This window comes from Drosophila mauritiana, chromosome X (genome assembly GCF_004382145.1).
Source record: "Drosophila mauritiana strain mau12 chromosome X, ASM438214v1, whole genome shotgun sequence".
In the NCBI taxonomy this organism is placed as follows: Eukaryota; Metazoa; Arthropoda; class Insecta; order Diptera; family Drosophilidae; genus Drosophila; species Drosophila mauritiana.
The window spans coordinates 17,541,036-17,562,485 of NC_046672.1; the positions used below are offsets into that span (position 1 = coordinate 17,541,036).

Below are 21,450 nucleotides of genomic sequence, written 5' to 3' on the forward strand. Positions count from 1 at the left end.
CAAGTCAGTCCGAACAATCGAAATCGAACTCAGTCCGAATCTGAATCGGAATCCGAAGAGAAGCAATACCCTAACTTCGGAGTGGGACAGGCCGCTTTGAGAACAGTTTCATTTCGATCTACGGAATTTAATACATTTTGAAGAATATATATAAGATTGGTTACATGTTTATTGGAATTTATTTGTAACTTGCTCAAGGCTTAAAGAATACCATTAAATCTTTGAAGTTACAAAATGTATAAGAATGTATGTATGTTTTAAAGTATATTCAAACACTGAAGTATAGTTTAATATATGGATCCTTGCTCGTGGAAGCAGCCAACTACTATTCATTGAAGGGTATTTACAATTCGACGCCCCTGCGAGATTCTGACTCTCTGCTGTGCGACAATATTTGGTTCGAGCGACAAGTTGACTGAAGGTTAGACCCGATCCGAACCGATCGGATTGGAATGTTGGCCCGTCTCGAAAGCGTTGGCGGTTAGACAAAGCCAGCTAGAGGCGGTGGGAGCGAGAGGGGCACAGTCGTACACACCTACTCGCAAATGAGAATGCTAGTTTATCGGTGTTGGTTTTGCGAGTGTCTCATGATATTTCGCAGAATCGCGGGAATCGAGAAACTCCCCAAAACACAAATAAACTCTTCCGGTGGACAGTGGGCAAAATAAATAAATAAACTGCAGGGGATGTGGGGAGGTTGAGTGGGGATTGTATGGAACGAAGCGGAACTAGGAAATGTTATTGTTAGTGGCACGCGCGACGTGATCTGGAAAACTAAACTACTGTGCACGGTAAAAATTGAATGATCGGTATTGATTTCAAAACAGCGTATATTTCCGAAAATTATCGTCATTTGAATTCTAATGAAATGCATGTAAAGTTTAATTTTTTACTTATGTACCTTACCCACAACCAAGTGAATAATACATGCACATATTACTTACCTAAAACAAATTTCGAGAACACCTTTCCAAACTCCCTTTACGCACAATACGACCTACAAAGTATCTGAATTTGTTTGTAATTTTTTGGAATTTTATTCTTTTTTATTGCTTTTTACTCTTTGCCCTCGATTTGTGTGTGTTTGTTGTGTGAGCTTCAAAAGAATGTTCGAACGAAAGGAGAGAGAGAGAGAGAGCAGCGGGCGTGAAGGATACGGGCGACATAGCAAGCGAAAGGACGAGGATACGGTTATCCCATGCACTTATCACCGTGCCATTGCGCTCCAATCCGCTCCAGGCCATTTCATTCCGATCCGATTCGCGACGAGGGTTTGACAATTTGGAAGCACTTAAAACTAAATCTCTACAGAATGTGCAATCAATCTTTTACAGTATTTCTTTAATAATTTTATGTATTTTTCGTGATTTGTGTGTTGGATGCGTGGGTGTGTTGTTTGTGTAGCTTATGCCTAAGCAGGACAATTGAATGTAACGAATCGAAATTTTATTTATTTAAGAACTAAGCGAATACAATTTAAAAAACACACAAAAAAAATCTAAGGAGTAAGTTTATGCTTATGCACGGGGGTCCAATACGCGGACGCATATGCTCATTAAGGTATGTTTAAGGTGATGCTTTTTAGAGAGTTCTGGAGTCTGGGTGTTTGAAAGGTGGCATGTATGAGGCGATAATGTTATCCTTGTTTTGTTTAATCTAATTACATAAATTATGCTAGGATAGCCCATGAGCGTTAAGAAAAGAGAACTACATAAATTACTTGGGTGATGGTTGCAATCCCCATTTCTCTTGGTTGCTTTTTGTTGGTTTGTGTTTTCTATATTCTAGACTCAGTTGAAAGCGGCGTGCCACCAAAAATGTTGGTTAAAATAATCGTATATGGTAACTGGATGCACTGTTCTTTGGAGTGGTTCTTTATCTCTCTCGTTTTACCGAAATTGTTGCAGCTTTAACTTCCGTTCCGTTCCGATATTGGCCTTGTGGGTTCGGGTTTCATCGGTTACTTCGTAATTTCAGTTGCTCAATTTACTTGTTTTTTGTTTGTTTTGTTTTGTATCAGATCAGTGTAAAATTTCATAGCGCGCCTCCTCCTTTGATTCGACTTTGCTAGCTTTGATCCTGTCGCCTTTCACCTGGTTTGTGGGGTTTACGCTCGCACTCATCCATTCTTTAACATCTATCCATTCATACGTATCCGACGTGTTCTGCTACTGCTTACTACTTACTGCTCCTGGTTGATTAGCTAGTCCATGGAACTCCGCCTTATGCCTCTCATAATCTCTTCAGCATGCGTTTCTTCTCCTTGAGCAACTTCTCCTTCTTCTTGTCCTGCAGCTTCTTGTCCAGGCCCGCATGCTTCTTCGTCGAGGGTCCACCGTCGTCTTTGGCATCGCCAGTAGCGCCTACACCGCACTTGGCAGGCTATAATAAAAGATATACATACGTATGAGCTAAGTGTGTAAATCAGTGTGATAAATAATATCATATTGGGTGGACAGAAACGGATAGCAATCAGATATTTTCTGTGATCATTCAACGCCTCATGCTTGTATGCCATTGCTACACGCTCATTTACCTGGGCATGGATCTCTGTCATCATGCGCGCCCTCTGTGAGTAGTCATCGTATCGTTCCAACAGCATCTTTCCGGCCTCCTCGTTCAGCGCCGATTCCGGATTCGGGACAATAAGCAGGCATTTGATGGTGAGCAGAATGTGCTTGATGCCCAGATCCGGCTTCCAGTCCTTCTTCAGTGTGTTCACACAGATCTCACCGTTGGCGGCCACATTCGGATGAAAGATCTTGGTGAGGAAGTACGCCTTGGGTGGCGTCAGCGGGAAGTCCTTGTTCAGCGTCAGTTTGACGCGGAAAATTCCAGCGGCGTACGGAGTGCCAGCAGGTCCATCGATCAATGCCTGAATATCCGTCACATCGCTCTCGTTGATTAGCACCTTGATGCCTTCCGGTGGCGTGGTCTCCATCTCCTGCAGCTCCCTCATCACCTGCCTTATCGTCTGCGGCGACAGGTTCTCCACATTCGAGTATTGCTGCAAATGGGGGGAATCATTAGTATCCAATGGTAAAAGTTTATAAATACAAAAATTGATTTTAATGACAGGGTTGCATCATTATTTCTAGTTGGAATTGCACTTATTGGAACATACGAACTTTAAAAATGGATGGCAAGTACAGTACAGTACTCATAGACAAGGATTATTACATACAAAATCACATGTTTCCACAAACAGGGTATTTATTAATGAAATTAGTTTCTCATACTCTTAGTATGCTGGAAAGTTGTAGTAAGGATGGGTTTTTATGCTCTCACTACTAACCATTCTTAAGATTTAGAAGCATCTGGCTAGGATTCTTAACAAACACGGATACAACTTCTTAAGAATGGTTTCGTATTATCTTAGAATGCCAACAATTATGTGAAGAAGATGCTCATCCTACCGAACTCATGATGTCTGAATTTCCTGCTGCTGTGCGTGTGTGTGTCTGTGTTGATGCGGGCCTGCGCTGGTGTGCGTGCGAATCGCTGTCTCAAGGTTTCAGTTTCGTCAGCTTATTCCTGCAGCTGAGCTCTTCGGCTCTCGAATAGTCGCAATTTCACCGCCTTTTCCCAGCTGCCTCGGAAAAGTGGTCCCAAAATATATGAATATGTGCGTGGGCTGGCTTTTACTATTCCTTTGCGTGTATACTCCTTATGCTTCCTTTGGCCCTGCTAATCTCCTTGTCAGTTGTTTGGGTCTATGTTTTCACACGCACTCTATAAAGACTATTTGTATATATGTATTTGGTATAGCACCACCTCTCGAAAATCTTGATTTTTAGTTTTCCCAGCGACTTAAAATTTTGTTTCGTTGGTTGCTATTGTTTTGAAATCGATTCGCTCGACTTTGTCGCAGCTGCTGTGTGACCTATCTCGACTCTGTTGTTCACATCTAAACAAATTCAGTTGTCTAATTGGACACTTCACGCTCGACAACACACACAAAAACAGTTTCATTTTACAGTAACCCTCGTCGCTGGCGCTGCGCTACAATTGGGGCATATTCGTGCGGAATATTGCCTGCCTTCGACTTAAACGCGGATTTTTAGTTATTTAGTTGAAAAACGTCTTTAATCAAAACTAAGCATTTAAATAAAGCAACTTGTTGTCCAGTCTTGTAACAGTTAAGACTCGTTTTTCGTGCAAACAGCAGTCACTTTGCAAGTGTAGCGCATCTGAAGATCCACCCAGCCCACACAAACAAACTGTCTCTACACTAACGCAGCAACATGGCTGCTCAGACGCTATCGATATATCGATAGATGCACAACATCGGTTCATGCCCAACTTACTCTGGGTAATATTCAAAAACAAATAAAGAACATGCCGTTATAAATACAAAAAACTATTTATTGTGACTAATTCAAAACCTTTGCTAGCTATCTTCAAAACAAATGACTCCATTATTTCTAAACCATTTTGGATACTTTCATTATTGTTTGAATCTATTGCACTAGCATATTTGTGGTATTTTAGAAAACAGAAATGGTATATTTTGTTTGTGCATTACCCACGGTCACACTGGAGCTAATACCATTCGATAACCGATAGTGCCTACCAATATCGAAGTACGATAGTGCCCGATAGGTTCATCCATCCATTTTTTTTATTTAATTAGTTTTAATTTAGATTTCTAACTCTAATTTATTGGCGGCCCCCCAAAATCGTTGCTCTCCGCCATCGGTACGCTGCACTTTGGTTCGGTTTCGGTTCGCATCGGGCGTGTCGGTTCGATTTCGATCCTGAAGATCAGATCAGAATCTGTGGAACTCATCTGCCGTGTTTTGTGTTGTGTGCGAGGAACGGAGAGGAAAACTGTGAGTGCACTCTTGCTCGGGCGGATCGGAGAAAATGTCGAAGAACAAGATAAGCACAACGTCCGCAACGGCGGCCACTGACACGAATCTGATCGAGGTGAAATCGAAGGTGAGTCCTAACTTTCGTGACCCCCGGATTCCACGCCCCTTTCTGCAGCGCTGAGCTGCTGATTCATGCGCACAGGAATGGGATTAATAGCTTAAATTCGAGTTCTGTGCGTGGAAAGGGGGTCTTTAGTCTGAGGGAGCAATGTGGCTACCAAGTTGAGAACTCCTATCTGTTGAGCTCGATTGTGTCCAAGCGCCCAGAGCGGGGATTAATGCTTTGTCTGCGAGGTGTGAGGAGCAACTGGTTTCCATCTTAGGAACACCCCAAAATAACAATGTGCCCTTGCCAATGCATCTTACTTGTCGGAATTCCTGGGCTCTGATAGGGAATGTTGCAACAACCTTTATTGCTTGGGCTATTTACCTGAAAATCAATCTGTTGCGCTTTACTCGAAAACTACCCTGTTGCGCTCATTTTCTGTAATTTCACAGAAAGGGAAACTTCAGTTATTAATTAGTTCATGTAAAGGTCTTCAAAATAAACTCCAGTAATAGTTATAAGACACTAGATGTAATGCAATTCAGAAGTCGTCTGCATACAATTGAATCAACAGGTGATGCTGATGAACAAACTATACGGGTTTCAAAATATTTAGCTCCTTTACTAATCAATACGAATCCCTTAGTTCGATGCAGAGTTTCGGCGGTGGAGCTTTAAGCGAAATGAGGCGGAGCAGAGCTTCGACAAATTCGCAGCCCTCATTGAGCAGCTGCACAAGCTGACCAACATCCAGTTTCTCATACTCTATATCGATCCGCGGGACAATGATCTGTTGCCAATCAACAACGACGACAACTTCGGCCGGGCCCTGAAAACAGCACGTCCACTTCTACGGGTCATTGTGCAGCGAAAGGGTGAGTATGAGTGCATAAGATACTATAAGAGATACTCAACCGCAATCTTTACGTCCACTCTATAGATGATCTTAATGAGTACTCTGGCTTTGGAACGATGAAACCGAGAAACCTCATCGGCAGCATACTGATGGGTCATACGCCCGTGAAGACAAAGGCGCCATCGATATCCATACCGCACGATTTCCGTCAAGTCTCGGCCATTATAGATGTGGATATAGTGCCGGAAACGCATAGAAGAGTGCGGCTGCTGAAGCATGGCAGTGATAAGCCCCTGGGATTCTACATACGGGATGGCACCTCTGTCAGGGTGACGGCCAGTGGGCTGGAGAAGCAACCGGGCATTTTTATATCCCGCTTGGTTCCGGGCGGTCTGGCCGAAAGTACTGGCCTGCTGGCCGTCAACGATGAGGTGATCGAGGTAAATGGCATCGAAGTGGCTGGCAAGACTCTGGATCAAGTCACCGACATGATGGTGGCCAACAGCTCCAATCTGATAATCACCGTGAAGCCGGCCAATCAGCGCACACTGACGTCCACACATCGCGGATCCTTTTCGAGGAACAGCCAGCTGTCCAGTGGGTCACATCACACTAATAATACCAACACCTCCGACGAGATCGAGCACGACGATCAGGACGATATTGTGGACTTAACGGGCGTCACCCTCGACGAGAGTCCGACGTCAACGTCAGCCGGCAATCACAACCATCAGCCGCCATTATCCTCGTCACCCTCGTCGCACCACCAGCAGGCAGCCTCCAATGCGTCCACGATAATGGCCAGCGATGTCAAGGATGGAGTGCTGCATTTGTAGGATTAACCAGCAGCCGCAGCCAGAAACTTAAGCAACGGAAAACGCGAATTCATCGCTGAGAAGTGCAGAGGATTTTCAGTTTATCAGACTTAACTTTCCTTAAGATCGAATAAGTTCGTTAAACTCGAGTCAATTATTTAAAGTTATACAAGTTAGGCCAACTTATTCACATGTACACTGATCGCTTGTATATCGCTCACTTACTAAAGCGACTGTCGCAGCTCAACCAACCATGATTGGAAAGTCACCCTGTAAAATCCATTGGTATTAGCCCGAAAGCCTGATTGATTGAGTAAACAACACGTAGGCCATATCCCATTCATTTCTTGTTAATCCTGGCCATTCTAATTTAACGTTCTGCTAAATTTCCAGTCCGATTGTAGGTGAGCAATATATAAAAACGATTGTATACACATGTGTAATTATACGACATACGACTTTCCTCCATACATTCCACGAAACACTCAAAGTCAAAGAAAACACACCTATTCATTTGCACGTTTTTGAATGCAGTCCGTTGTTTTTATCTTTTTTCCTGGCATATATATATGTGTATTTAAATTTGTAAGATTTACGTCTTGTTATTATTCTTGCTTGTTGCATTAGACTAGAGTGAGACAGCTAGAGGAGGGAGTGAAATAGAGAGAGGGCATCAAATGCAGAAGGCAGATCAATTTACTTAACTTAACCATTTGAAACGGCAATAATTGTAACTAAATCACACATACGAGCACGAATAACTTATAAAAACAAAAAACATTCCATTTTATGTACTGTGACAAGTCGGAAAAGACCAACAAAATTATATTTCCTGATTTGTAAGTCTTGTTTTTTTTTTTAATTTGAGCCGATCATTCTGCGTATATCTGCTGTGTATTGTTTTTTCGGCATTACTCATTATATCTGTTTATTTTAAATACCATTTGTAATTTTAACTTTTGTTTTTCGTCAATGTGTCCAATACTCGTCCAAGTTCTTTGTTGTCATTGTCATCCCTTAGAGTTATGGAGAAAGGAAAGAAAAACGAGGAGATAAAGTTAACAAAACGTTAAGATACAAACGAAACACCAACAGCGCCTTCGCCTTCAAGAGAGCAATTCGATACTTTTTATATATATACAAGAGAATATATGAACGAATACAATCTATGTTATATACGTACATAATTGAATTGAAGTCTGTGTATTCGCTTTAGTCAAATTGAGAAAAGACCACTCCCGGCAGATGGGATGCGATGCGATGCGATCTGCTCGACTTGAAGTTAACATTATTCATATTTATGGGTCGCAACGGGCATAACTAACCATACGAACATGTACCCTAGGTAGATAGCAAGATCTAGGATAGACAGCAGCGAATCTGAAACTACAACTAAATGCGTATCCAATGCCCAACCACTCCCCTCATATCCATTCCACATATATCCTTGCATTACCGAGCAATCGGAACTTACATCGAAATAAAGTCGCCAGAATATCCCGATTTCCCCGCACACGCATATATATATATACAAAAGCAAATGTGTATTCCCGCTAAGCAACTGAAAAGACCGAAAAGCAAATCACGAAAGAAAAGCTTATATTTTGATGTATGTATTATTATTTTTTAATAAACCTAAGAGAACTTGTAACCGAGCTGGTGTGTAATTGATTTTTTCTGGGAGGCTATAGCAAAAAAATGCAAGTTTATTGTTTATATCACAACCAATTCAAGGCGTAAAGTATACAAAAAAGTTCAAAATGAAATGATATTTGATCAAAAAAAGATCTTACATATACCCTGTTGTAGACTGCGAATTGAAAAACCAGTTAACGATATAGTTTTTGTTCCATTGGGGATTCGATTTATTCGACCACTCTTTTGCTTGCTGAATATGTACAATTTGCTTAAGTGTGTATTCGCGATTTGGGGCTTTAACCGTAATTGATTTGTTCTTACAGGGTAAAAATTATAGCTAGTTAATTGTACATTCAAAACAAAAATGAGTCATCTAAGCAAATTATATTCAAGAGGAAGATTGAGGAGTTCGGAGGCTGAGAATGATTATCAGTCTAATCGCATTCTGTCGCAACATTTGCGCCATTGTTCTCCAGGCACTGCCAAATGGTCTTGGCCGCTGGACGATCCTCGCTGAGAGCATTTGTGCACAGATAAAACAGCTCCACGACGCAGTTGTAATCGTCGCTGAGTTGAAAGGCCACTGGCAATGGTGGCCGTGTACCATAGGCGGAATGAAGGTTGTTCAGTGTAAAGTAGGAGATGTCGTTCTCCTTCGTGTCATCATCTTCGTGATCCTCTTCTTCTTCCTTCTCCTCCTCCTCTTCCTTCTCCTCCTCCTCTTCCTTCTCCTCCTCCTCATCCTCCTCGTCATAATCTTGACTCATATCGTTGTCTGTGTGTTCTTCCATGGCAGAAGGCAGTCCGATCTTCTTTTCATCGCTGGAGAAGTCCAACTGTTTGCACTGCAGCTTGTCCGTGTCGGTGGGTAAATCGTGCGAGCTGTCCATAGCCTCTCCCAGTGCTGCATCGAGCTCCAAGGTATGTGGTGGCACCAGAGCAAGGGTTTCGTAGATAACCAGGCCAAAGCTGAAGATGTCTGCCTTGCTGTCAATAACATCCACTTCGTCTATGACCTCCGGGGCGCACCAGAGGTTAGTTCCTAAAATATTAAGACATAAGTGGTTAATTTGACTCAGTGTGAAATTATTTTTATCGTATGCGGTCAGTAAACTCACCCACATAGCGCAGTCCGGGATTCTTTAGGAAATTAACCTCGCCCTGCTCGTCCAGCGGAAGAGAGACTCCAAAATCGCACAGCTTACAGATCTCAAACTCGCCTTTCACCAGGACATTAAAGGACTTGAGGTCGCCGTGCATGAGGCGCGCTTCGTTGTGAAGAAAGTCTAGTCCCTGGGCCACGTCCATGATCATCTTATAGGTATTTTTGGCCGGCAACGGGCCCAGATCCTCGTCGTGACGCTCCTCCAATATGGAGCCCAGTGAAGTGGTGCACATTTCGAGTGCCAGTGTGTTGATGCCCTCGTCATTGGTGATAACGCCACGGAATCCCACGATGTTCGGATGCTTCAGTTTGCTGTAAAGTCAGAAGGTGCTGTTTAGAGGAACTCTCAATTTAAGGGGCAACTATAAAAACAATTCTGCGTAGTGTGCATACAGAAGGCACACTTTACGCAGTCACCTGAAAGTAACTCAATGCCTTGGGAGCAAAAACTACACCTAATAATAGCTTTAATTGCTAGTGCGATGACTTAGGATCTTACTTGGAATATCTTGTTTGATAATGCTATAAATTTTGTAATTAAATTAAGATTTTTTCGTTTAAGAGATGGGATATATGCAAAATAAAATTTCAAGCCAGAATTTTACGATGATCTATTCAATTTGATGTGATGAGAATTCATAGAGCCTTGATTGCAATGGGTTATTTTAGCGAGCATGGACTGTAGCAGCTCAGCTGTGGGCCACCCTAATGAATTGCTGACCCACATATCGGATCACCCTAGCACACACGCACATTCAGCATCCGCACACGCACACACACATGCACCCACACGCAGGACACTGACACATACTGCCAATTTGATTGAAGTTCTGGATTTGGATGAGCCTACCGCAGGATATCGGCCTCGTGAACAATCCGCTCATTGAAGAGTGTGTCCTTCTTGACCCGCATGTTCTGCGTGATCCGCTTGACGGCCCAGGGCGAGCGGATTTCGCCGAGACGAGGCGAGCGGTCCAAGCGGTAGACCCGGATCCCAGTGCCGTGGCCCAGGGTCTTCATCATCGGTGAGGGCGGCACGTTGATGGGAGTGCTGCTGTTCTGGACATTCTCCAGGTGCAAATTTCTTAGCTTGCGGCGTGGCGTGTCCATCGCAGCAATAGTAAAATTCAATTAAACCAAAATTAAAGCGACGCGCACAAAACACCGTTTAAACTGTAAATGGAATGCAACAGTGTTAGTGTTGTGTTTGGTCCTAGGCGACAGAGTGACCGTGGCGTCTCATTTGGCTGGAGTTAGTCGCGTAATTGACGCTAAGCACAATGTTCTTGTTACTGCCTTGTAGAGCACTCGAACTCTATTAAGTTATAGCTTATAAACTTTCGTCTGAAGTAGCTGAAAAACAACACACACGCCTGTTGTTCTACGGCGCCATGTGGCTGGTCACACTGAATAGTGGAGCGGCGTGCGGTACTAAATATATAGCCGTTGGCATTCAAATTGCTCCTTCAAAATGCCAGTTAATTACGAATTAACAGAAATAGAATCCAGTTCAATAATGTTGGCAACGAAATTGGATGGAGTACCTAATACAAAGCCAACAAATAGCCGTATTTAATATATAAAAGTTAGCAACACTATTTTCCATGTTAATAGCGGTCGTTTTGTACCGTTAAGCTTTAAATATATGACATTTAGCCAAGACACGAACCTACACAGGTGCGTTTATCTCAGACATCAACCGACACAGAAATGCCGCATTTTGTTGGTATTATTTTCACACCAACAATTGGCGCGAAAGCCGTGCCAAAGCAGAGATGCGATAAAGAAGAGGAGTGCAGAGAGGCGGCAGTCTGCGGAGAAACACCAGTGGAATCACACACAAGCGCGGCGATTCGAAAGCGGACGTGTGTGAAAATCCAGGCCGCGGGTTTTTAAAAATTTTTTGTTTTATTTTTTCGAGTGCGGTGTGGGAGGGTGTCACCTACAAAAAACGCAAAGCGAACAACAACAACTCCGTTAATATTCTGGATCGGGCACACACGCACACCAACATCAAATAAACCGAAATATACACATGCTTTTCGGAGTCGTGATTTAAAAATAATACAAAACACCAGAATTAAATATACGCGCACGCACACATGTAAGGTGCAAAATAAAGTTTCTTTACTGGTTTCGGGTGATAACAACAACAACAAAAAACGTGAATAACTAAAGAAGAAACCGAAAATATAAACGAAAAGAGGAGCCGCAAAATGGCACTCAGCTGTTACGGCGAAAAAACAGCGAAAAACGCCAAAAACATCGAAAATCAGGTGTAGCGAGAGAGGAAAGATGGTGATTAAAACAAAGAGTGGAATTGGAAACGAAATCGTTAAAAATCAAATAATAACAATAACTACAACAAAGGCGGCGGCAACCTGCTCTTGAAATCGCCACAAATCTTGCTTTAATCTTTTGTTTTACAATAACCCCCAAAATCGCCATAAGGCACAAGTGCAATAAAAACCATAACAACAACAACAGCAAGAACAAACAAAATCAATATTCAAATTAAGCAGCAGCAAAACCAACAACAACTCAACGAGCCGAGTCGATAAGCCAAACGATAAGTGCGAGAGCCAAAAAGGGGAGAAGAGCGCGCGACAGAGAGCGCGCGGGAGAAAAGCCGAGAGAGAGAGAGAGAGCACAGCATCCACCCAAACCAAATCCACAAAAATACCACCCCCACAAAATGGGACGTCGAACTTATTTAAGCCGGTCCTCAACGATTTCCTACCCCAGCAGAATCGAAGGATGGCTGGATGTCTGCGGTGAGTGGGAGTTACATATGTACATAACATCATAGACTTCATAGTGAATACCTCACTAATTTAGGTTTCATAAGACAAATATAGGGTTGTATTGTACCCTTATTCTATAATAATAAACAGGGTTGTTGAACTAAAGTTTATGGAACCATAAAGTTACTTAGCGGATGCTGCAATCTGGTTTCCTTTATCGAGCTAATGGTTTTCAATGTACGAGTATGTCATTCTTTTAAACCTAAAAGATCCAGATTGGTATAACCTTAAACTAAATGATTGGGTTCTTCATCCAATTAATACTATTGAAGCCTAGTCTAGATAATGGATAGCTATGTAAACATAGTTTTCCCTGGATTTTTAATTATAAACTTAAAACTAAGATTACTTTAAAAGTTAATGGTACCAGTAGATAAGGAAAACATCTGAAGACAAATAAAGGTACCCAAGAGTGCCCACCGTCGAAAAACAAATGTATTTTCTAATCGCAACTCAAAGTAAACAAATAGCTCTAATCTAATTTACTACTAGGTACCATTAGATACAATTTACTAGATACAATCTTTATGTGTACTGCTGCCAATGAATGCGGCTCAGATTGAAGTTGGCTAAAGGAAGTCTTTTAGGAATATACGTTCTATGGTAGTTAAATATTAACCATTACTAAGGCAGCATTCAATTGAGCATAGCTAATTTTCAATGGGAAACTGTGCTTCTGGAGTGCGCCAAACACGAAAGTCAAACCCAGTGACCAACTCGAATTGTTTATCACTTGGCTACACATTTAACACCTTTTTAAAAGTGCATAAAAATGGTGAGGAAGTGTCCATAAGTTGGCTTTTTAATGTGGCAGGTTCATCTGTGGATTTAGCGGGGGGGAAATTCGGATGGAGAAGTTCCCTACCGGCGGATGCGGATGTGGAAGCAGTTGCGGATGTGGATGCGGATGTGGGATGTGTGATCTGTGATGTTTGGTGTGGTGTGGTGTGGGCTGTGGGATGAGCTCTCTCGAGTTAAGTATCTTCGTGTCACCTGTGCAAATTCCTTGGCCTGGGAAAAAAATACCTTTCCACATTTTTCGGGCAGGTTCATGTATGTGGACTAGCGTTTTTCCCCGTTATCTCACATTTTACCTGTCGCAGGTTGTCGCTGCCTTAGTTGTTGGTGTTGTTGTTGTTTCAGCGAGGGGTTGCTCGTACGTCCCTCGGAAAAAGGTGAAAACACACACACACACACATCGCACACTGCAAATACCCAGGCAAATAGACAACAAAGCCCCTGCGCAGGGTCTCTCCTCCCATCGAATGTTCAGGCGACCAAATTGTCGAAGGTGAAGTGGACATCTTTGAACGGAATCCAAAGATCGTTCTATTATGTTCATATTCATACTGCTTTTGTAGAGCTAAAGGTAATAGAGTCTAAACGTTCAATCTTTTAGCACAACTACTTAGAAATAATACAAATAAAACTATAACCAATCTATTAAAATATATGCATAAGCTAACAAGCTCCGCTTATTTAAACTAATTTGTAAATTACTATGGCTTTTTATTGTGGAAAACATATTGCAGAAGTTTTTTTGGAAATAAATCGAGTGATTGAAAGCAGTATTGAATACAAGTATTTAAAGCTAGTTAATAAAATCAGTTTAAAAGCTATTGTTCCAAAACAATCCAATACATGGAGATATAAATTAAACTTATAATTGGCAAAAGGGTTTCACCACGGCACATAGTAAATGTTTTTGTCGCCTGTGACCGATATGCTCGTGTGTGTTTGGATTAGCATGGAGCATTGGGGGAACACGTACAGCAGAAATTGGTAATAGCAGACAGCCACACACATACACACACACAATCAAACGATCGCGATAAGTGGCAGCAAACAGTAAAAAAGGCTACCTTCGCCTTGAAGGCAACTTCTCTTATTGCCTTTTCGGATTTCGTTCGCTTGCCTCATTTGCTTTATTTTTCCATTTTATTTTTGTTTTTCTTACCTTTCTGTTACGGTTATTTGCCCGCAGCGGAAGGAAGGTGTGTTTATTTCCAGGTGAACACGAATGTGCGTGCGTGTGTGTGTGTGTGTGTGCGTGCGGGTTGGTGTGTCAAGGTCATTGATGGCATTCTATGGTAACCTTTTGCCTCGCCATTTGGCTTCGTCTTTGTCCACGTCTCTCGGACGTTTGTTGTTTTCGAGCAATCGGTTTTGAAGCCCACCTACAAAACTCGGTTAACAAACAAGCGCACAGGCACCGAAACACATGCACAGAGAGAAAAAACGCACGACATCTGTAAATCAGATCATTAGATACTTTGCCATCTTTTTCGTTCAGTGCTTTATTGTAATTTTGCTAATTTTGTAATTACTAATATCTTTTAGATACTTTATACAAAATTATTATGTCTTTTTGTTTAGTACCGTTATACATTTCCGCCGTTTGCTTCAGTTTAAAATCTACTTGTTAATATTATCACACTCTTGAGTTGTGAGACTAAATCTGCCTACATTAATAATAATAATAATAATAATAATAATAATAATAATAATAATAAATATAAAACATTTAACAATGTTACTAACTTTAATCTTGCACGTGATAAATATTAATAAGTTCCCATTTCTGTCAGTGTATTCGAGCTAAGAACAAATCGTAGAAGTTCGATCCATTTGGTTGTTCCTGTTAGTTTTTTTTCTCTTCATTTTGCTAGAGTTGTTCTTTCGTGTTGCCCGCTGGCTTGACATCATTTCTGTCATGTTTCGTGTTGTAGCTGCCTTTTTATTTGGTCGGTTGTTAGATGACACAGTGAACAATGGCTACAATGAACGATAGATGTGTAGTTTTAGGGCAAGTAACCATTTTGAACAGTTGATTATCGATAACTAATGATAACCAATAAATCTAAAATAAAGCTTAGTTGCGTTGCAGACATTCTTCAACCCATAGTGTCCACTGTTCTCTGTTAACCCCTCCTGGCTTTCGCTTTGCATGTCACTTGGCCATGTCCAAACGCTTCTTCTTGGCCCGTTCGGTGTGGTTCGACTTGGTTCTTTGGGCTTCGGCGTTTAGAAATTGGTTATGAGGCCGCTTGCGTACAAAGCCAAAGCCAACAGCAGGCAGGCCCATGCCAAAAGCGTTAAAAGGAAGACGGCAAAGAAGAGGAGAAATCGACTGGGCCAAAAGGCAGACGGAAAAGCGAAGATTGAAGACTGAGGAGGAGGAGTGGCCATTGGCCACGACAAGCCGATGGAGAAGAACGATAAATGGTGGAGCGACACTCAAGTGTCGAGATGATGGCGTCATTAACTTGGCCAAAAGCTTTTGTCGCTGACACACTTTTTGCCATTGCACTCGTTGTTGTCGTTTTTGTTGGCCAATTCGATTTTTATGGGTTAAAGCGACGCCGCCACCTGCTAACTCTCAAATTGCAGGTTTCAGATACAAATGTATCTCGCAGTTTCTAGTTTTCAAACGCCAGCGATTAGCCAATCTCTCTAAGCTGAAATGAAGAGTGGCTTTAAGCTGGTCTCATACTAAAACTAAAATCAAACATATGAAAGATGATTAAGACCCAATCAAAAGTAATGTCTACAATTGTAAACATAATATGATTTGTCGAGAAAAATTGATATTTTTATACCTTTAACGAGTAATTAGCTGATTTACAACTTATGATTGAAATATGATTAACTTAATGAATAACTATGACTAGAATGGCTATAAAATGGCGTAAGGAACCTATAAAATAGATACATTTCGATTGAGTCATTTGTCAAACTCCCTTCCAAATAAATGAATACTTTGATTGGAAAATTGAACGGTTCAAGTTCAATGATCCCCGCCAGCGGATAACTTTCGTTTGAGGAAAACCTTTCCAATTGCAATCCATCCATAATCTGGCTGGGATCTGCCGCCTGGCGAGCTTGACCCACTGCATCTGCTAGAAAGTGAAACATGGTCGTAGCAACATGGGATTACCTGTTGCCCCGTCGTGCGAAAGAGAGCGCGGCAGGAAGACGGAAAGAGACGGCCTGCTGTCGGATGGTGGGGGAACCTACTGTAATTTTCTATTTTCAAGTATCGAATGCGTTGCGCTGTCGCCGCTGCAAATGTTGCCCAACAACTTTCTATGAAAAAATTCACTTTTTCCTCCTATGACCAACAACAACAACAACAGCAACAACACCTCACCACCTGCGTCTCGAAGTCTACGAAGTTACCAAGTGTTTTGGGGGTCCAAAGCCGGCTTTTTGTGGGGCTTTTAGCAAATCGAACTCGAACAAATTAACACGTTGCCCCGTCGCTAAAACAAAAGGGAAACTTCAGTGAAAGAAAACCCGTTTCGTTCGTTCCAATAATATACATACGAGCATACATATATAGTTATTTAGTTATTTAGAAAATCCAAACATAAGCGATTAAAAGATGATTGTCCAGCTGCGAGTCGTCGAATTCTGGATTCCCAGCGCATGGAATCACATTTGGGCTTGGGCTGGCAAAACACTTGTTCTTCCGCCATCATCACCATCCATACGAATCGAATCCAAATAAGTCTGAGCGGAATGTAAACACATTTTCAAAAGCCAAACAAAAGCCAAATGAAAACAATTCACACCCGAGGAATTCGACTAACAATCCGCAAAAGTGTCGCATTTTCGGCGGCAACGGTTTTTATTTAGATCCTATAGTGTTTCATTTCGGTGCAATCCGTCGCCATTCGCCCTTTTATATACAGGTATTTATTTTTCTTTCTCGGAAATAAGGTGTCGATTTATCAAAATCGCAATCAGATGTCTGGAAAAACGAAGTATTTCGTTATTATGGCTCACATACATAAATCATAGATCAAACGATGGCAGATATTTTTAGGAATTTCCTTAACTATTAGATATGATATAAGAGCTTATACTCGTACTAACTCAGCTAGCTTCAAAGAATTTGTTATAAATATCTCAGTTAAGATAGTATGTATCTTTTCGGAACTTGCACTAAATAAAGCGCTCCAAATCGAAAATGGGATCGTGTGTGTATATAATATGGGCACAAAATGCAACCAAACATTGGCGGCGATCACAGAACACAAAGAGCCGCGATTCCCTTTGTCGTATCACCAGAAAATAGATATAAAACATCAACACAACAATGTGGGAGAGAAGTTGGGAAGTTGGAAGAAAAAAGTCTATAAATGAATTGACAAATCAAATGCAAGCAGGTCGCTACTATTACATGATGCGAAATCCAAGTTATGCTATAATTCTGCATTGTTTGGTTTTCGCGGGGGAGGGGGGATTTGGGGCTTTGAAAAGTGGAACAGCCCCAGTTGGTTTGTTAGATTTCAGTCTCCGGTCTTTTTTGCCTTCTTTTTTATATTTTTTTTAAATTTTTTTTTTTTGCCCGTTTGTTTGTGTTTGATTTTTCGAACGTTTCGCATATTTCCCATAAACCTAATTAAATGCGTTTGTTCGTTCGTTTACGCAACGCATACGATTTGTGTCGGGATTGCGTGCCATCTATATATACATACATATGTACATATATACACAGATGTCTGGGCATATAACACGGATATAGAGGCACATAGGGACTTACTATACTCGTATATGCATCTGGGTCGGTCGGGTCACCGCCCAAAATGCAACATGTTGTTTTTGGGGGCGTGGTGGGGTGCAGGGGGACACAGGAGATGGGCATGTAGATGATTTGGGACAGCTGCAGCATGCGGAAGCTATAGCCTAAACGGGACACTCAGAAAAAAATACCAAAAAATAACCAATAAAATTTGAGATACATTTTCAGGCAAAATGGTTACTTTTTAAACATAGGAAACGAATATTTGATTATCAATATATAAAAACAGTTATATACTGTTTTATGGCTTAAAAAGAGTTTATAAATTGAACTTACGACTTGCATGCAAATTGTTTGGAGAAATGCCATACTAAATAATATACATTTTCAGAAAAAGTGGAAAGTTAGTTAAAGTATTGTTTATTTCATTAGTAATTGATCTTTTACTTTGCGAGCAAAAGATATATTTTAAGAACCATTCTATTCAGTTTTTTTTTTGTAAATGCATTTCGAAGGCGTGCTGCCACGCCCCCCTTTTGCTTGAACAAAACACCAACCGCATGAAAACACACATTTCTTTCTTGTGGTTTAGCTGGCGACAATGGACAAGGGAAACAGCTTGACTTCCCCTCACTCAACACCAACACCCCCACCCCGCGCCCCACCGCTTTTCCCCCCTCAACAACACCCCCTCCGCCCCTCTGCTAACACCCACACAGACGCACAGATGACGCAGAGAGCATAAATTATTTTAAATTAGTTTTAATTGGCAATGTCTTTTCGTTGCGCCTTAACATTTAATAATTCAATTTGGTGCGATGCGTTTTTCCATCGCTTAAGCTGCGGAAAACCACAAAAATATAGTGAATCAATCCGAATTCCGATAAGAGAATGAAAAACTCAATTCAAAAATGTGGGAAATGTACAAGATTCGCGATGATGTCATTAATTATGCGCGGTGATAGCGAAATGAAAGAATAACACAGCTCGAAGATGTGAGAAGTTGTCGGCATGGTAATGAGATAATTTCAATTAGCATACCATTCTTATTGTCAGCTAATACAGTGCGTTTCGCGGCTGTAAGTCGATCGCAGCTTAATTGGAAAATTAAACTAATCGCTGTGTCGAACTTCAGTTGGAAGAAACTAGTTAAATGATTGTTAATGAGTTATTAATGGCTCTTGCTTGTTATCATGGCGGTTTACTTCAATATTCAGTTGTTAATTACGCAATGAATCGTTTACCAAATAACATAAATAAATATGTTGACTCACTTGGTTTCATTAAATACATATCCTGAATCACTTATGTACATTATATAAATTTATCTAACTTTGTTCAATGAAACAAAAATGACTAATTAAAAATGATTAGGAATTTATTCTTTTGTTGTTCATAATATCAAACTTTTAACTGAATTTCAAAAAAGCTTGCTAAAGTGTATTGAATTAAGATTCAAATTTTCATATTTCATTTGTTAATTGTATACAATTATTGCGACTGACTGCAAACGAATTACGTTGCGAAATTATATTGATTGTTCTTTTAATTTATTGTGAACATTTTCCCATGCTTACAACTGATATTGTTCCGGAAAATATTTGCTTAATTATATGAAACGCACTGTAGGTCTTGGGAACTATGTGTGTTCGACATTCATGACGAGAAGAGGTTTACGTGGCATTAAATCTGTCAGTTGTATCTTATCTTTGTAGCTCCCTGACGGTCAAATGAGCACATACATATATACTCGTATGTATGTATATACATAAATGCGAATGCCACGGGGAAATGCACTGCGAACCGAAGATAATTCACAGATTGTTCGAATTATTCAAGAAAAGAAAAAAAAAACAGAAGCAAATGTTCTTGTTCGAGAAGACAACATTCACAGTACTTTTTCTTAATTTAGCTTTTCAAGAAATTAGCAATGCATCCTTTATTGTCTAGCATTTGACTCCTTTTTCCCTCTGTGTAGAATTATTATTGAAGGAAAACAGTATTGGTGTGGCGGTGGGCGTAGGGGGGGATGGGCATCGTAAACACTTGTTTTTCCACGTTTTCCACGCTCAGATGCCAGCTGATGGCCAAGGTTTGAGTGCGTTTGTCCGTTGGCCAACCGCAAGTCTTCGCTCGCCCCCTCGAACCCCCTTATAAGCCCCACTTTTCAGCCACCCTCCCCTCCCCCCTGCCTTTTTTAGCCCCTCGTCACCACCTGTTGCCGTGTGCAGAAAAGAAAAACCGCTGACACAGTACATTGAACTCGAGAACTCAAAAAGCGAGAAATTCTTATGCAAAAAGCAGCAAACACAAAAAAAAAACTAATGTGAAAAAATGAGAAAATTTATAATAAAGAAACAAACGGCCAACGAACGTTAAAAAAATAGAGAAAAAATTAACGCAAACTTGCTGAGCAACGACTTCAATTTCGAGCCCTCTCTCTCACTCCACATAGCCCCGTCTCTTTCTGAAGCTTCGACGTCATCGCTCCGCTTGACTACTGCAGTTGTTGTTGTTGTCTTCACAATTACTTACAATATTTATGTTAAATGGGCAGACGGCGCCGGACTTGAAAAATACGCTCACTCGTACGTACATATTGTATGTGAAAAATGATTCGCCGCTTAAATAGAAAAAAAAACAGATAATTGAACGAAGTCAAACTTTAAATACACTGAAAGGAATGCAGTTTGCCAGTGGTAATCAAAATAATTTAGCCTGGACCTTATTATCATCTTATTTTGAATGTACATACATAGATTGGGCTTAAATTGCGTCATTTTTATAAATGTAAATTTCATATCTCATGTTAGTGTTTGGTAATTCTTAAGAATATTTCCATGTGATGTACGGATTCTTTACTTACTAAATATAAAAAAAAGATATCTTATGTACATATGTAAAAGTAAATAATATATTTTAAAAATTTTCAGATTAAGAAGAGTAAGAATGTGATGTTTGCAACCGAAATAAATGTATCTAAATCATGATACTTGGATTTTGTTAATTTTCTGTGATTAGATACGAATTTATAAGTACTGTTGTGCAAACTTTTCGAGTTTTCTGTGTAATCCGTGTCACGCTCACATCTCCACGAAGCTAAACTTCAAATAAAAAATTTTTGTAGCTGCCTCGCATTGTTATCTCATAGAGAGGAGAAAGACAAGAAGAATTGAAGAAGGAGAAAGCATGAAGAGGACGCAAACTGAGTGAAACGAACTTTGAGAACTCAGACACGCAAGCTGAAAACTAAAGAACGAAAAAAAAAAACGGCCATTGAATCACAATGCGGTTCAAGTTGGCTAAGCAATTCTCATTGCTTTTTTGTTAGCAGCTACTACAGCCTCTTCTTCTTCTTCGTCTTCTAACTCCACCCATTAGATAAATTCTAATGCATATAATTTGCACATTAGAAACGGCATCGCAGTCCAAAGTTGCAATTGGGACTGCATTTGCGATTGCAGATGCATAAATAAATAATCTAATCTAGTTTGCTGGCGCATAATTAGAAACACGCATGCGCCACATTTTCCGCGAGGTTTTTGGCACAATTACATGGCATCTACATGACGTTTGACGGTGTGCAATTTTGGATTTCGTTTTTTATGACTCCAACTGCAGTTGAAATGGCTGTTTGTTATATATGTTTCAAATCCAATCCAGTTTGCAGATCAGTCATTATATACTTACACTTACTCTACATTTGAGCGAGTAAGTTGCGTGTA

General features: G+C 40.7%; 4 protein-coding genes across 5 annotated transcripts in view; 2 read left to right on the top strand and 2 right to left on the bottom strand.

Annotated features, from left to right (window-relative positions):
* Nucleotides 1–1,042: 1,042 nt before the first annotated feature.
* Nucleotides 1,043–3,982, bottom strand: LOC117148794 (ubiquitin-conjugating enzyme E2 S). Its single transcript, XM_033316407.1, has 3 exons — nucleotides 3,417–3,982; nucleotides 2,537–3,007; nucleotides 1,043–2,382 (listed from the first exon to the last, which is right to left on the bottom strand). Exons 1-3 carry the CDS (start codon nucleotides 3,423–3,425, stop codon nucleotides 2,233–2,235), a joined length of 630 nt encoding a protein of 209 aa, XP_033172298.1. The 5' UTR covers nucleotides 3,426–3,982; the 3' UTR covers nucleotides 1,043–2,232.
* Nucleotides 3,983–4,571: 589 nt separating this feature from the next.
* On the top strand, nucleotides 4,572–8,246 carry LOC117147501 (partitioning defective protein 6). The gene is made up of 3 exons (XM_033314405.1): nucleotides 4,572–4,941; nucleotides 5,567–5,795; nucleotides 5,861–8,246. Exons 1-3 carry the CDS (start codon nucleotides 4,867–4,869, stop codon nucleotides 6,610–6,612), a joined length of 1,056 nt encoding a protein of 351 aa, XP_033170296.1. The 5' UTR covers nucleotides 4,572–4,866; the 3' UTR covers nucleotides 6,613–8,246.
* Nucleotides 8,247–8,429: 183 nt separating this feature from the next.
* On the bottom strand, nucleotides 8,430–10,756 carry LOC117147996 (lymphokine-activated killer T-cell-originated protein kinase). Its single transcript, XM_033315150.1, has 3 exons — nucleotides 10,245–10,756; nucleotides 9,348–9,706; nucleotides 8,430–9,271 (listed from the first exon to the last, which is right to left on the bottom strand). The coding sequence occupies exons 1-3, from the start codon at nucleotides 10,502–10,504 to the stop codon at nucleotides 8,664–8,666; spliced, it is 1,227 nt and encodes a 408-aa protein (XP_033171041.1). The 5' UTR covers nucleotides 10,505–10,756; the 3' UTR covers nucleotides 8,430–8,663.
* Nucleotides 10,757–11,201: 445 nt separating this feature from the next.
* LOC117148571 (probable Ras GTPase-activating protein) overlaps nucleotides 11,202–21,450 on the top strand; it is a 41,390-nt gene continuing 31,141 nt past the window's right edge. Inside the window, exon 1 of one of the 2 annotated variants that reach the window (XM_033316034.1) lies at nucleotides 11,202–12,168. In XM_033316034.1, coding sequence (XP_033171925.1) covers nucleotides 12,090–12,168 — 79 coding nt within the window. In that variant the 5' untranslated portion in view covers nucleotides 11,202–12,089. The remainder of the gene's footprint in view (nucleotides 12,169–21,450) is intronic. The other variant, XM_033316035.1, reaches the window with a different exon arrangement.

What these genes read in the sequence shown, in the direction of transcription:
- LOC117148794 (XM_033316407.1), bottom strand. An exon ending in TGACAGAGATCCATGCCCAG is followed by an intron (nt 2,383 to 2,536) that starts GTAAATGAGCGT and finishes CTTTTATTATAG; the next exon opens with CCTGCCAAGTGCGGTGTAGG.
- LOC117147996 (XM_033315150.1), bottom strand. Translation starts at nt 10,504, where the DNA reads ATGGACACGCCACGCCGCAAGCTAAGAAATTTGCACCTGGAGAATGTC. An exon ending in CACGAGGCCGATATCCTGCG is followed by an intron (nt 9,707 to 10,244) that starts GTAGGCTCATCC and finishes CTGACTTTACAG; the next exon opens with CAAACTGAAGCATCCGAACA. An exon ending in TCCCGGACTGCGCTATGTGG is followed by an intron (nt 9,272 to 9,347) that starts GTGAGTTTACTG and finishes TTAATATTTTAG; the next exon opens with GAACTAACCTCTGGTGCGCC.
- LOC117147501 (XM_033314405.1), top strand. Translation starts at nt 4,867, where the DNA reads ATGTCGAAGAACAAGATAAGCACAACGTCCGCAACGGCGGCCACTGAC. An exon ending in TGATCGAGGTGAAATCGAAG is followed by an intron (nt 4,942 to 5,566) that starts GTGAGTCCTAAC and finishes CGAATCCCTTAG; the next exon opens with TTCGATGCAGAGTTTCGGCG. An exon ending in GGTCATTGTGCAGCGAAAGG is followed by an intron (nt 5,796 to 5,860) that starts GTGAGTATGAGT and finishes TCCACTCTATAG; the next exon opens with ATGATCTTAATGAGTACTCT.